At 36.6% G+C, this 16,730-nt stretch overlaps 1 protein-coding gene across 2 annotated transcripts in view; it reads right to left on the minus strand.

Moving 5' to 3' along the window:
* Nucleotides 1-16,730, minus strand: part of dock1 (dedicator of cytokinesis 1) — a 214,595-nt gene that overhangs the window by 57,914 nt on the left and 139,951 nt on the right. For both annotated transcript variants that reach the window (XM_043253180.1, XM_043253179.1), the window contains exon 29: nucleotides 16,702-16,730. This exon is cut by the window's right edge and continues 66 nt beyond it. In XM_043253180.1, coding sequence (XP_043109115.1) covers nucleotides 16,702-16,730 — 29 coding nt within the window. The remainder of the gene's footprint in view (nucleotides 1-16,701) is intronic.

Below are 16,730 nucleotides of genomic sequence, written 5' to 3' on the forward strand. Positions count from 1 at the left end.
CCATCCATCCATCCATCCATCCATCAATCCACCCATCAATCAAACAATCAATCCACCCATCCATCAAACCATCAATCAATCGGTTTAAAAATATCACTGAAGTACTTTATGAAGACATTTTAAAATAAGCAAAAAACACAAACACATTGCATATTTCTAGAATTTAAAAACAAAATAAAACAAAAAAAAAAGGGGAAAAAAACTAATTACAAAAATGATCACAAACAGTAATGCACACTTTCAATAAAATTAATAAAATAAAACAAAATACATAAGACAAAACAAAATAAAACATCATGAAACTAACACCAAAAAATCCAATCAAATCAATCAATCCATCCTTCCATCCATGCATCCATATCAATTAATCCATCCATAAACTACATGTGAGCCAATCACAATAGGACAAGAGAAAACAACAAATGAAATCTGAGAATTTGATGGGCAAAACAGGCTCAAATTTTAAATTTGATGCCTCCAGAATAGTTGGGATGCTGACATGTTTACCATAGTGTAGCATCAATCGTTTGAAGATGTCTGGGCATCGAGGTTACGAGTTCCTGAAGTTTTGGTGTTGGAATTTGGTCTCATTCTTGCCTGATAAAAGGTTTCCAGCTGCTGAAGAACTCGTGATAGTCTTTATTCTTCGTTTAATGATACGCCAAATGTTCTCTATAGATGAAAGCTATGAACTGCAGGCAGTTCAATTCAGGGCCGACTCTTCTACTACAAAGGCATGCTTTTGTAATAGCTCCAGTATGTGGTTTTGAATTGTTCTGCCATAAAATCTTTCTATACCTTTCAGTATTCATATTGCTGAAAACATGCATGTATGCACTTACGCACCCTCATGCCATCGGAGATGCTGGCTTTTGAGCTGGACGCTGATAAAACGCCGAAAGGCCTCCTTCCTCCCTCCACAGCGTCAGAGATTTTCAACGAGAAAGTCAAACTTGGACTCTTCTGGCCATAGAAAACTTTTACACTTTGAAACAGTCCATTTTAAAATGAGCCTCGGTCCACAGGACGTGACGAGCTTCTGGACAACGTTCACATCTGGCTTCTTTTTTGCACGGCAGATTGTGTTTACCAACAGTGGTTTCTGGAAGTATTCCTGGGCCCATTTAGTAATGTTAATGACAGAATCATGTGATGAAGTCATCTGAAGGACAGAAGACCACGGTTATGCAACAGAGATTTCTTTGTAATGTGAAATCGAGGAACATTCCATTTAAAGTATCCCACAGTCTTTTTACTCACTCTTTCACAGATTGCAGAACCATCTTTACTTCGATTTGATTACAAGACTCTCTGTGAAATGATGTTTCTGCATTTAATAGTGAAACGCCTTTCATGTTACAGACCTGATGTAAAGACCTCTACTGTAAATAAAGGTGATTGAATTAGTTATCAGATGTTCTCCCAGCTGAATCTTTTCTATAACTTTGAGATACAGTATGCACCAGATTTAAAGATTAGCTCATTTAGTGAATAAAAGTGTAAACCTGTCTGTCTTATTATATTGAGTTAAAAGTTAAAAGCAGGCATTACCTACAATAACTACAACTTCTGTAACAATAATAATTTGTGTATATAATTCAACATGCAACATTCATGAAAACTTACGTTTTAAATAAAATGATATATATATATATATATATATATATATATATATATATATATATATATATATTATACCATTATTATCTAATAAATTATAATAAATAAATAAAAAAGTTTTTGCCTTCTGTTATCAAACACAAAAAGTTATTTTGGATAAAGACAGAAAAATAATTATTCTTGGCCCCCCCAGGCCTCCGTATGCGCTATTATAAAGTGAAATCTCAGCTCTCTTCTAGGATACGGCCCTCATCTTGTGAATTAATCAGCGCTGCATATTTATGCACATGATTTGTCACAGCTTCAGTCCAAACTGGAAATCAGCGCACATGCGCAAGCTGAAATGCCGCCCGTTCGTTTTACTCTAATTGAAGAAATCTCCAGCTCAGAAGGAATTGATTCACTTTCCAAAGGTCTACACTTCCTTCTGAACAATCAAAACTTACACCGTTTCACAAGTTAATTTGGTGCACGACTATGAAATGAAAACTAAATAAGCGATGTGCACTTGAGTAACAGTTAAACCACCGCTGGCAGGCATAACGCACTATAAACTAAATAACAAATAAATTCAGAACGGTCAAAGCTTTCCATCCAAAACTGCTGCTTTGTGCAATACAGATTCATACATAATTAATTCAATTCCATCCAAATGTATTTGTGTAGCACTTTTCACTGCACGAATCACTCTACAGAGAATAAAGCTTTACAATCTCACACAGCAAGCCAAAGGTCATTATACTGATGTAATAAATAATCAAATAAATATACAAATCAACTGTAAAATCTATAAATAAGCTTTCCGCTTTTCACTTTCCAAGTCTTTTGTGAAACCAGAATGAAGATAAAACAAATGGATGAATGAATCAAAAAAATAAACGAACATATAACTGCATAAATTAATGAATATATGAATGAATGAATTTCTCACTATTTTTTTTGCGTTGAAGTTTTTCCTCACCCTTTTCCAGTCTTTTGTGAATCCAGGATGAATATAAAAATAAAACGAATGAATAAAAAATAAAAAGAACTATAAACGTATACAAATAAGTATAAAATAAACGAACATGAATAAATGAATAAGAATTGATAAATGATAAATAAATTCATAAATAAACAACACTGAATAAATTACATAAATTGAAGGTTTTTTTTTACTTCTTTCCAGTCTTTTATGAATACTAAGTAAATAAACAAATCAATAAAAAAATTATACATTACAAAAAAAAATAAATAAAAAATAAAATAAAAAATCCATAAAATAAAAAAAGAAATATGAATGTAAAAATAATTAAATAAAAATGAATGAATTCAGCACTTTGACCAATTATTTGTTTTCTTCACTTTCCCAGTGTTTTGTGAATATAAAAACCAAATAATAAAATCAAATCAAATAAAGGCATTAGCAGGTAATCTCTGTATATCTTTTTGTCTGTCACCTGAGCTGAATGATTTCTCATCTTCATCCTCATCAAGGGTTTTATTTTAAACAACGCTGCTCCGAGTCTCGTCTCGCGTCTAAGAGCTCCTCTGCTAAACCTCCACTAATGTCTCCAGCAAACGCTGTGTATCACTGAACAGAGAACGAGAGAGACGGAGAAGTCCATGATTCTAACGTGAGTCAGGAAGATGAGGTAGTCTCGTCTGAACAGGAAATGAATATTAATAATTAAGAGCGGTGGGAGGCTTTTAGTGAGCAGCTTGATTGCCACTTACAGAGATTTGGCCTGAGCTGATGCTGAATCTACAGACGACACAAAAGACCAGTCACCGTCGTCTTCTCACAGAGAATCTACATCACCGCTTCACATTTACAACATCCCTGAGTAACGCTTTCTGTCAGAAGAGGCTCACAGCACGGCTATGAATCTGTAAAGTGATTACTCACGTTAACGGCGTTCAAAGATCCGCAGGGAAAACATAACAGACAAAACATGACGGCCGCCAAAATGGAACCGACTCAAATATGTGGTAATGAGTAATAATGACGCCTAAACTGGGTTTTTGCATATTCTAAAAGGAAGCATAAGTGGTGCTTACTCATGAAAAAAAGAAAAGAAAAGAAAATTACCTCTGCGGTTGCTATGTGGTTGCTAAGGTATTACAAATGATTTTACAGATTCCAAGCTTATTTAAACAAATTACAGATTTTTCCTGAAGTTTCTGCCTGGGAATAGAATAGAATAGAACAGAATAGAATAGAATAGAATAGGGAAATTATTTGTTTTCCGAATGATTCCAGGACATCTAAACTTTTTAACCAATAAAATATTGATCTTTTTTTTTTAATACATGAATAAATAAAACAAACACAAACTTCTAAATAAAAAAATTAATAAATGCTGAATATGAAATACTGAATGTGTGTAACACTTCAGGTAAATAACATGGTTTGAAAAATGTAAAAACTAAAAAAAACTAAAGCTTAATACAATAATAAAAAAATATTAAAATAGAATAAAACACAAGCCTTAGCAAAGAGCAATAACTGGTGCTGTTGGCAGAAAAATGGTAAATGCCGAGAAAACGCAGGGTGTTTCTTTCCATTTAACATCAGCGTTTCACCTGCTGCTCTTCATCCCTTCAGGAGAGCAAATTCTTAGTTTCTTAAATTCCCGGTTTTCACTCTCCTCATCTCAGGCAATTTTCTGCTGCAGTGAACACGCGGCACGATGATCCACTGAAGAGCTGCCGACGCTGAAGTCTGCTGCTGTCCTCAGAGACACGCGAGCGTCTACCTGATGGCCTGCAAGAAACTCACGCACACTTATCTCTCGCTGCGGCCCGTGTGACGCACCGACTGCTCTCGGCTCTTCAGAGGAAACATCTCCAGAAGGAATATTACAGAGACAGTGTTTACTGCACAAAAACCCTGGAGACGGCCAGAGTAAGGACTAAGACAGTGCATCATGGGAAGTACAGGAGCATGAAAACCAGAGAGACAAACAGACTACTTGAGCTGATTTCAAAGATAAACATGCATGCTTTACTAATGTTTCACTCCGCTATGAATCATAAAAGCCCTAAGAAACCTTGCACTAATTACAGCACTCTATCTTGATTATTAATGTAAACTGCTGATGTTTTCATCATATTGTTGTAGCACAGAATGCAATAAACAAAAGGTAAGAGAGGAGGTATGGATGTATGATGAATGGATGGATAGATAGAGAGAAACATGCATACAAATAAAGGCAAAAAAGTAAACAAATAATAAAATAAACAAATAACGCATAATATGAATTATTACTCCGGAATGAGAGTGTAGTTCCTAATCATATCAGCGTAGAAAACCTCAACTTTTCTTTTTCCACCTGTCTTAGTACATGATGTAACTACAGAAGAGTCAGGTTTTAAATAGGAAAAAAATATGGAAACTCTTTGGTCATTTTTAAACGAGACGCTTCTGGTATAAATCAGATTCAATGATCTATGCTAAGCTATGCTAAAAGTGCTATCGCCAGACCTGGAGATCGGCTGAATGGACTCAAAAACAGTAAAACTCAGGAGGAGTTGGAGAATGAGCCTATTTTCAAAAGATGTGCAGTGTTCCTTTAAGAAATGTTTACAGAAAATTGTTTTAAATAAATAATGGTCATGCATATTTCCTATTAAGCTATATTCCTCTATTAAGCTTCAAATGAGAAGAGATCAATTTATAATCACGGTTAAGTTCTCTCAGATGGGCTGGGTATGAAGCACATTTGCAGCTTATATGAATAGATTTGTTGGCATCCATGATGTGAATCTCCCGTTCCACCACATCCCAAAGATTGAGATCTGGTGACCGTGGAGGCCTTTTAAGTACAGTGGACTCATTGGCAAACCAGTCTGAGATGATTCGTGCTTTATGACATGGAGCGTTATCCTGCTGGAAGCAGCCATCAGAAGATGGGTACACTGTGGTCATAAAGGGACGGAGATGGTCAGCAGGCGTTGTGTGGGCTGTGGCGTTCACGTGATGCTCGATTGGTATTATTGGGCCCAAAGTGTGCCAAGAAAATATCCCCCAAACCTTTACACCACCACCACCAGCCTGAACCGTTGATACAAGGCAGGATGGATCCATGCTTTCTGACCCTACCATCCGAATGTCGCAGCAGAAGTAGAGACTCATTAGACCAGGCAACGTTTTTCCAATCTTCTATTGTCCGATTTTGGTGAGCCTGTGTGAACTGTAGCCTCAGTTTCCTGTTCTTAGCTGATAGGAGTGGCACCCGGTGGGGTCTTCTGCTGCTGTAGCACATCGCGTTGTGTGTCATAGATGCTCTTCTGCATACCTTGGTTATTTGAGTTACTGTTGCCTTTCTATCAGCTCGAACCGGTCTGGCCATTCTCTGACCTCAACAAGGAATGATTGCATCCAAAATAAGTTTTTGTTTATAATGTGTGTATTTGATTAGACAGAACTAATAATATTATACATATATATTTATATATATTCACTTTAGTGTCGCACAGTTCCGTATACTGTTGGTTTCCAGCCAGCTCTCTAAAGCTCAAAAAAACCCAACACTTGCTAAATGGTCTCTAATTAGTGTTAAATGAGCGTGTGGTGTGGTGTCAGCGGTGGAGTGGGTGTGCGGGATAGATGGGTCAGAACAGCACACGGGATAAAACCCTTCCTAAAGTGATTACAGTAAACCCATTAGAGAGCCAGAGCCGTTCCCCTCACACATTCACACTAATCCACAGCACCTTGCGAACTACATAAGGCGCTATTTTCTCTCGCCCTCAGTCCTGAATTGAAAACGGCGCACAAATGTTCATATTCGAGTGATGAAAAAATGTGAAATAATACAGGCTGCCTGTGTGATTCAGAATCCTAAACAGCACTAACAGTTCTGAACTTCTGCTAAATTTAAGCCTTTGAAAACCTCATCATGCCACAGTATTCTAAGTCAATCATGACAAATTTGTCATCATCATATGAATAAGCCCGTTCTGTCTGATTAACGACTAAATTTATGCATTTCTCAGCCTTCATTTAGCCGTAGCATGGCGCTATCTGGAAATCTGCGCATCTAGCTTTAATGCTAATGAGAGTTTATCACACAATCACGCCGCTAATTGAGTTCAGAAAGCAGCCGCGATAGCCATCAGCATCCATTAGCATGCTAGCATGAATAGACTCCGGCTCATTTCTGTGCTTAAAGATAAAGCAAGGTCAAACCTCCACTGCCAGACCGATTCGTCAAATAATATCAGTGCAATTTAGCTTTTGTGATCTGATAAATAATTATCTTTCAGGCATAAAGGAAAGAGCTCCCGTAAAAATCATCACCTGACTGATAGAATCTACTACAAATGTCACATGCTACCGTTCAATTATCATGCTAGCAGTTCAGTTAGATGGTCAGGTCAACCTAAACCTGACTGACTAGTCGAGTTTAGATGTTTAGACCATGAATATTCAAGAGAATAAAATAGAATGGATTAATGAGTAAATCAAACACTGCAGTTCTATACTATAAATTCATCACTAAAGTGCAATGGTGTGCACAAAATCCTTATTTAATATAAACTAAATGTGTTCCAAATACAATGAAAATGTATCTAATGAAGGTAAGTTTAAAATGACTGAATTTTCATTTCCTAGGGTCTACTACTACAAGTTCAAAAACGGAGAAATCCCAACTTTGATCTAACTCTAAATAAAAGAAAAAAGAAAATCGGATGACTGCAAAAGTCAAATGGCATCTAGCAATGCAGCCCTGGGAAATAATTAAACAGGAATCCGCACCACTTCAGAGAAGCATTAAATAAATAAGAACAAACATGAAATAATCAACATCCCACACTCATCTGATATCCGTGCCAGCTCTTCATATCAAACATGCTGCTATAATTAAACTGGCCGCTGAGAATCACACAGCAGCACACAGCATTTCCATCTTTCTTTAAGGGTGACTTCCTTCTTTAACCTTTAGTGACTCAGCTGAAAATGCTCTCTAAATGAATTCCCAACGTCTGGTTTCAAGGCCCGAGACCCGACGTGCTCCCTCTCACTCTCAAATACCACATAAAATAAAGCGCTAAATGACAACAAAGACGACACGGCGTATGATGGAAATAACTCGACCTTTACCTGAACGACAGAGCCATCATATGCATTTCTGAGGTCACCAATCCCCAGATAGAGGTCCGAGACTCACAAAAATGGTACAAACTTGAACTTTGATAGCATCGCCGCATGTATCTGAAAGCAGGTGAGCAAATACAGCAGAACACAAAGTGTGACTAGAAGTAAAAGTGAGTTAAACTAACCACCACCAGCACTGCAGAAACAGGTCTGCTTACAATCACTCATGATTAGGCTCAGTGATGACCTACGAATATTAAACGATTCATTTAGATCAGTAAACTGCCTAAAACACTCGAAATAGCCTAGCAACAACACAGCAACATGCTTAAGAAAAACGTTCAAAACTACAAATTTCTCAGCCCCATATCCAATAATTTGTGCCCATACAAAAAAATAAATCTTCCCAACAAATTCTGTAAAATATACAGGGAGACTGTTCATTAAGCACATAATATTAGAGGCTAATAACAAAGCTATTAAATTCAGTGCTACTTATTTTCATTACTACATATTTCATTAACATAACTGACAGCTACATAAAACATGATACATTGCTATAAGTTGAACTGTATTTTCAACATACCTGCGAAGTGTTTATTTTGTGCTACAACTTGTACTAAAGCAGAAGAGATTTGAAAACTGAATCTGTTGTTTGTTGAAGGGAAAACCACAGATCTGGCAACCCTGGCCTAACCTATGTACGGTTGAAAAGGTCAAGCACAGAACCCGCTAACGGCACAGCATTAATGCGTTATTACTGCTTTAAACTGGACAGCGCTAAATTCGACCCAAGAAACATCATCTTCAGGAAAATTGCAGTCCGCCGCGTTTTTCCGTAGACACGACTGTAATCATGTTTTGGTTTGATATTGAGCTGAACTTCTCTGACGTAGACCTTACACAAGGTCTCTGGAGGAGTAGCTCTGGATTATGTGTAATTGGGCTCAAAGGAACAAGTGCTGAGACTCCATCACACATCACAACTTCCTCAAGACACCAAGTCGCCATGTAATTATCCTGAAAATTGAAGTTCAGCTCATAATTAAATCTGCTGCACCTTAATTTACCCAGGAGTTACCGCTAATGTTGCGTACACTGGAGTCCAGCAAAACAAACCCAGCTCACGACACTGTGAAAACGCATTAGCATGTGGCTAAGCAGATATTCTAATAAGAAATTGGTAATAATCATGTCCTGTGGGCAGCAAATCAGCACAATGATTTCTGAAAGATCATGCAACACTAAAGACTTCGTCTAGTATTTTGATTAAATAAATGCAGCAAAAAATATTATTAAAAATGATCGTAGAGAGACCTACTCAGGATAATATAAAACCTTATTCTCAAGTGTTTGCATGCGGTCATTATGGGTGCGTTATTGAGTAAATGGTGCATGCTATTTGACCATGAACCTAACACAGTTTGAATTGTTGAACTAGAGAGAAAGAGTTTTAAAATTAATTTCGTATTGTTCTTTAATGCACATGACATTTGTTACTCATGTAAAATGTAAAAATGATGGTGTTCTCTTCTGGTTAGGAAAATGAGAAAAGTAGTCAAGCACATAATTGTGTGATTGGAGTGAACTGCAGCCGTTTGGAACAGTGTTCCCTAAAAGACAAAAGTGAGAATAAGAGCAAACAAAACCCCAAAACGTGAATGCATTCATAAGTGCATTATAAGATTAAAGGCTGACTAATGTTAACATGCTCATTAATAGTCCCTGCATAATTATCAGCGCTGAATGAATTCTATATTAATAAATTAAATTGATCGGTTCCAGGTGACAGTCATTCATAAATGCAATTAATTACAACCATTCCAATATTTTCTAGGCATCTAAAGCAGAGAGAAATTATTTATTTTGTGAATTTGGACTTTACAAATACACCCACTGAGAACCTTTCTGTATGAATATGGCTTATTTATACGTGTCCCGTGACTACAGCACTGCAAAAGATAGATCAGCAATCCATTGGTGGACAGAAAAGATCACAAGAGATGTCCTAGCTCAGATGCTGCATTGCAGAGAGAGACTGGGCGCTGCTGTGAGCGGAACCGATCTGTCCATCTGTTGGTTTTACAAATCGCTGGCATACGACAGTCCACACGCACTACTGTCCACCGATCCAGAGACTCGACTCCAAAACACACCGGGCTGCCATGGTATCAACTGCCTACGTAAGAAGCATGCTAACAGAGGTGTCATAATGCATATAGCAACTGACTTCAACAGAGTTTAATGCTAGCATGTCGTGAGACTGTAAAGTAAGTCAGTGGAACACAACAGAAGGCAGGAGGCCTGAGAGATTTTTAAAACTAATAAACTGCACGCCTTAGCAACTGCATACAGTAGCAGCACTCTAAAAACAACCAATGGGATAGAAACTCTACAAACGGTCTTTTAACACTTTAAAACACTCAAAACACCCTAAAAAGGCTGAACAGCAACACTGTAAAACACCCTAGAAACACACTCAAAAGACCTTAGTTACTGCATAGTAACACTCTAAACACCAATGCAACACTAAAAACTTATAAAAACCTTAGCAACTCTAAAATGCTCTCGAAACACCATAAAAAACTACCTGAAACACCTTAGCAACTGCATAGCAACATTCCAAATACTGAAGATACATCCAAAACACCTTAGCAACTGCATAGCAACACTGCACGATGCTCAACGCCTTAACTACACAGCAACACTGTAAAACACCCTAGACATTCAAAACACCTTAGCAAGCACAAATCGATACTCAAAACTCCCCAGAAACACCCGAAAAACTCAAATCCCCCAAGAAACACTCTAAAAACCTTAGCAACTGCATAGCAACGCTGAGAGTCAAAACCATAGACGCATATAGATGCCTCATTGGACCGCTCCAAGAACGTAGATGCGGCCTCCATGTTGGAACCGTGAACTTAAAGTAATTCGCCATACTGTAGATTCACACGAAGACGTTGAGCCATTGTGTGCAGGATTGTGACATCTTTCGAATATTCAATGAATACTATGGTGAATGACATCAAATTAGACCGCTACAATATGGCGGACGTCTTGTGTATCGCGGCCTATAGAAACAAAATCTAGGTATATATATATATATATATATATATATATATATATATATATCTCTATGGTCAAAACAGCCTAAAACCCCAAAACAGCACAGCAACCCTTAACCCCCTAGCCTCGTGGAGGGGCATAAGCAAAAGGCTAGTCAACTGGTGAGTAACTAAGTTACTATTTACTTACTAAGTTAGCCTACAACGTAGGTGTACTTAAGAATCACAGGAAGGAGGAACACCGATATCACTGCTGATATCCATCAGAGCTTTGAAAACACGACCCGCTGAGATTAAAGGGACTTTTTGATACCGCAGATGTTTTGATACGTGAGAGTGTCAAAAGAAAGAGCTCGAAGACAATCTGAGAGGCCTGAAGAGTTAATGTGATCCACGGCTGGAGGTGTCAAAGGTGTAAGCTGGTTTGGAGGTGTTTGGCCCGGCTGATGGAGAACCACTTCACACTGACTGAGCTCTCTGGCTCATAATAAGATTGGCATCTAAGCCATTACACCTCAGAGCCTTTCAATCACTACAAGTGAATAACTTCAGCACCCGACCACACAGAAGATAAACGCCACGACAAAATACAAGCAACACTTACTCGAGCATGAGAGAGAGAGAGAGCTGAGAACATATGCAGATGCTTCCAGCTACACAGGATCGATCTCATGCATCAGTGCTTTCAGAAATGCATCGGCTTTGCGTGTTCTCCTGATTCTGCTGTAATTTTGTGTAAAAATTAAATAATAGTCCGGCTCATTTAGAACCAGAGAGAGAGAGAGAGAGAGAGAGAGCAAAACAACAATGCTGATGTCATGCTGGCAAGGCCAGTTTGTGCCTGTAAGGGTCAGGGTCACTGGGTCGGAGAAATACCTCCGTTATCATCTCAACCAGTGCTGTGCATGCTTCTTACTGGGAATTTAAAATATTTTATTGATATATATTTTTTAATACTCTTATTAAAAGAACAGAAAGTAAAAGTGCTAAAAATATATTGACAATGGTTTTTTTTTCTTTCTTTTAACAAAATGCAAAACAAAAACCAAACCAACACGCACACACACACAAAAAAGAAGAACAAAATATCAGCGTTTAGGTAAACATTGACAAAGCGACTACAGCACAAGCTGTAAAAAGTACTTAGGTTATCACCGTATTATTAAAAAAATAATAATAAATAAATAACTAAAATAAAATGATAAAATTAATTCTATAAGTAACAAGTAATTATTTATTGCTTGAAATAAAAACTAAAATATAAATGCATTTTATCCCTATTACTAAAATAACTAACACACACACACAAAAATCTAATTTAAAACACTAAACCTATTTATTACAGAACAAATCTATTCCAATAAAACCACTCAAACTGTTTATTGATTTTACTACTGGGGCATTTCAAGGAACATCTCATTCAAAGCATGTGATTCACTCATTCAAACAAGTCAACCCTGAACCACGCTGAGAACAGAGCATTTTGACGGACCTTATGCGTTCTTTGTTTGTTTCTTTTGTGCTTTTTTTTTTTTTTATATAAAGTTCATTCTGAATCACAAGAGGCCTGCAACAACAGCGAGCAGTGAGCGAACAACAAATGTCATCATGTGCAAATTGAGTCACACTGGCTGAATGGAGAGCAGCTCTCAGCCCGAGAAAGGTCACGCTCACCGAACTACACCCAGAGACCGAGGAAACAAGAGCGAGAATGAGCCGCGATCAGAAAGACACGATGTCCTCCAGGCAGCGCGAGGAGAAGCAGCCCAACCGTTTTATAAGCAGATGAAATGCTGACATCACAAAAGCCAATCTCTGGAGGTAAAAATCACAAACTTTATGAGACTTTATGCAGGGCAGAGACGTGCTCTTAATAATGCATTGCTAACTTCTGCACCGAAAGCACGCTCATAAAAACTGCAGTTTACAACGAAAGCACCTCCAGCTCTCCAGAGGACCAGATTTAATCTAGCGAGCTTTTTGAAATACAAAACTACATTGAGCTACAATTTTTTTCTCTATAACCACGAGGAAACACACACTGAGCCAATTAATAAAACAACTTCACAACTTTAGTTCACTTTACTACATAAAACTATACATATACACATATATACACACACACACATATATATACACACATATATATATATATATATATATATATATATATATATATATATATATATATATATATATATATATATATATATATATATATATATATATATATAGACATATATATATATATATATATATATATATATATATATATATATATATATATATATATATATATATATATATATATATATATATATATATATATATATATATATATATATATATATATATATATATATATATATATATATATATATATATATATATATATATATATATATATATATATATATATATATATATATATATATATATATATATATATATATATACATATATATACATATACATATATACACATACACACACACACACACACACACATACACACACACACACATATATATATATATATATACACATATATACATATATATATACATATATATATATATATATATATATATATATATATATATATATATATATATATATATAAACTGATAATATTCTATTTTTGATCAAATAAATGCATGGTGATTATTGTTTTTCAAACACAAATATACATATACAGTATAATTCTAAACAAACACGCACATATTTCTTTGAATGTTATGTGAATTTTGTGGGCGTGACTGTGGCATTATCTGATCTGCATAATTACTATAATTAACTGAGTGCTAAAACTACACTATCAGCAGGTGCTGTTCAGGTTTTGGGATAAAAATACGTTTAAAAGTCACGGGACCACATTTCAGAGTGATTCACGGCACTTTTCTGGAACGCAGATCAAACGTCAACTCATTTTCAAATTAATTCAGAGTCGCCATAGTCTATCCAGAAGGGAAATGAGAGAGCTTGTGATGTATGAAGACGGCACCATCTTTGGGTTTTATGCAAGGCACAAAAAAATTACTCTGCAGAGAAGGACTGATACATGGAAAGCTGATTATGGAAAACTCATTATACACTAAATGTACGTGAATAAAGCATGAGCGCTTGAAATAAGCATTTCGTATTTGCACCATAAATCTGAAATCAATACCTGAATATTATAATGCTATGACTGGTAAGTTTAGTCATTTCACGGAGTTGTCAGCATCACATCACACCTGTAATAATGGGACTTCTCTCTAACACCCAGAGACCTTATTAGCATAAGTTCATTCACCTGGATAAACAAACACATTAACATCACGTGACATCTAAAGAGCTGTCCATAATCTGAGCGCACCTGCAGTCTGTGATCAATGTGACTGAAGGTGTTAATCACCTTTGGGAAGAAATAGAAACACTATTTCAGGTGTTTTAGTCTGATTCCCAGGCCTTTTCATTACGAGCATGCGTTTACAGCACAACAAGATGCTACAACAAAACAAAAAGGTGAACACTCATATGGTCTGTGAACATTCACTGCATGACATCCATTCAAGTCTTTTTCACGGATTCTTTTTGTTTGTACATGCGATTTAATATTCAAACATAAATCAGTTGTAGCATAAACGTAAAGCTTTGCGAACAAATATGATCAGGGTAGGGTGAACAATTACTTTCTACATTTAAAAAACATTTAATGGAATTATTAAAAATAATAATCTGATTTTCTCACTAATCAGTCAAGTTACTGCCTCTCATTGCTTTCAGTTTAAATTTGAGTCTGTAGACAAATATCATCAACGAAAGTCTTCATCGTTTTTTATATGAACTGAAATTAATTTAAAAATCAACCAAAATGTAATTCAAAATCTTGCATAACTTCAAATTAAATCAAATAATTAAATTCAATTAAACTAAATTCTGTTGTTGACAATTTAAGTCTTTGTAGGCAAATACTGACCAGGGTGTAACGTGAACAATTATATTTAAAATAAAAAATAATAATATCGGTTAAATGAAGTTAATTTAAATCAAGCTAGCACTTAATTTTTAATTCAAACTTAATGATTTTTTTTAATGTAAAAATATGATTTTATGAAAAAATGTAATATAATATTTAGTAAGAAAATACCGTTTATAGCACAAATAATTATCATCTTAGTTTTAGTTAAGTTTAAAGATGAATACTACTGTAAAATGAGTTGATTTTCACCTGTGAACGGAGTCTGTGAGCATTAGGGCCTCCATCAGTGACGCCCACTGAGAGGATGACTCTACATTGTTTTTCCGCAGTCTGCTGCACCTGTTGACTCCACTTCCCCACACCTGCGGGTGGAGGGTCTTTCATCAGCGCTCCGGCACGCAGGTGGCTGCTGAGAGACTCTATGAATTCCAATATGAAAGCCTGACCCCTGACCCCTGCGCCAATCACACCCTGACACACAAATCCAACACAAGCCCAGCGCTATTGCTCCACAGAACTGGAGTGTGTTAGTCAGTCACAATCCTGGAACAGATGGGGAAAATAGGAACATGGCTCCGAACTTTACAGAAGATCTTCTTTCTTTAAACTATCTGAACATCAGCACTTTGTTTCCACCGTTTTGTACAGAGCCATGTCCACATTTTAGTTTGAACGTAGTCTTTATGTATAATGACCAACCCAAAACCATGTCTCATGTTGACGCCAACACGAAACGGCTTGGGACTCGTTCGAAAGAAGTCTTTTTTTTTCAAATGAAGGTCTTTTAAATATGAAGGTAAATCAGTTGCAAAACTCGAGACCTTCAGAGCTACAACTTACAAATACAAATATTAATATGACCAAAGTCTCTATCAAATTGCCAAGCTCTCGAGTTTTGCAAATGATACACCTTCATATTCTTCCACGGTTCACTTTCAGATTTCACACTTCGTTTCCACTGACTTCAGCATGAAAGCTCATTTTCAAAATTCATAATAGTGTCACTTTAACCAATTTCAAAGAATTATGAACATGTAGTCGTGTTACTGCGTTACTTATTACTCTAAAATCTCAGGGTGACTTGAAGTAAACAGTATTAGATGAAAGGTTTGCCTGAATCTCTGCTTTTATTGTGTTTTAAAATGTAGTTTTTTTTTTTACTTTTTGAGGAATCTGGTTACATTAATCCGAATGACATGTAATCATTTACTAGCCAGCACTGCCTCGATGTAAAAAAAAAAGACAATTACGCAGTGAAACAAGTAAACGATTAGTTCAGATCAGGGACTCTCTGCGACAGGAAACTCAGGTGTGACTTCATGCCGGCTGTGAAAGAGCGCTAAACCTTCATCTTCACAGTCACGCTGGACGTGGTTTGGCAGAGGAGTTGAGAAGAGAGGCATGAATAAAACAAAACAACGAGAAACACACACACACACACACACACGCACGCGCGCACGCACAGATTCATAATTCATGGCATTCATTTCAGCAGCCGGCACACTTCTGATAGAGCGAGAACAGAGCGAATTCACGCAGGTGCACACGGAAACGCTACATGCCCGACACACACACACTAACTGATGTTGCACTGATGGGAGAAAAAATATTCGCAAACGCATTCTTGGCCATTTCTGACTGCTGTTTCTAAGCAACAGCAGCATGTGTTGAAGGGAGAGAGAGAGTTAATGCAAGCGATGCTCTCTCCGCGCATTTCTGATGTTGCTCCAGCGCAAAACAGAAAATCAACTCAACTAAGTGAGGGGGAAAAAAACTTGCTAAATGAATGAACAACATCCCAACTAGTCAACATCAAACCTCACTGGCCAACACATCTACTTGAAAACAGTGCAGTCCTAAACAAGTAACGTTAAGCAACAGGACTTCTAATCTGATCAACAACTATCATGTTAACATCTCACAGACTGCTTTAGAAACATTAGTCAGAACTGAGCACATCTACTTACTTATTCTGCATCATATTCATTATGACCCA

Source organism: Puntigrus tetrazona, chromosome 12, assembly GCF_018831695.1.
Source record: "Puntigrus tetrazona isolate hp1 chromosome 12, ASM1883169v1, whole genome shotgun sequence".
Taxonomy (NCBI): domain Eukaryota; kingdom Metazoa; phylum Chordata; class Actinopteri; order Cypriniformes; family Cyprinidae; genus Puntigrus; species Puntigrus tetrazona.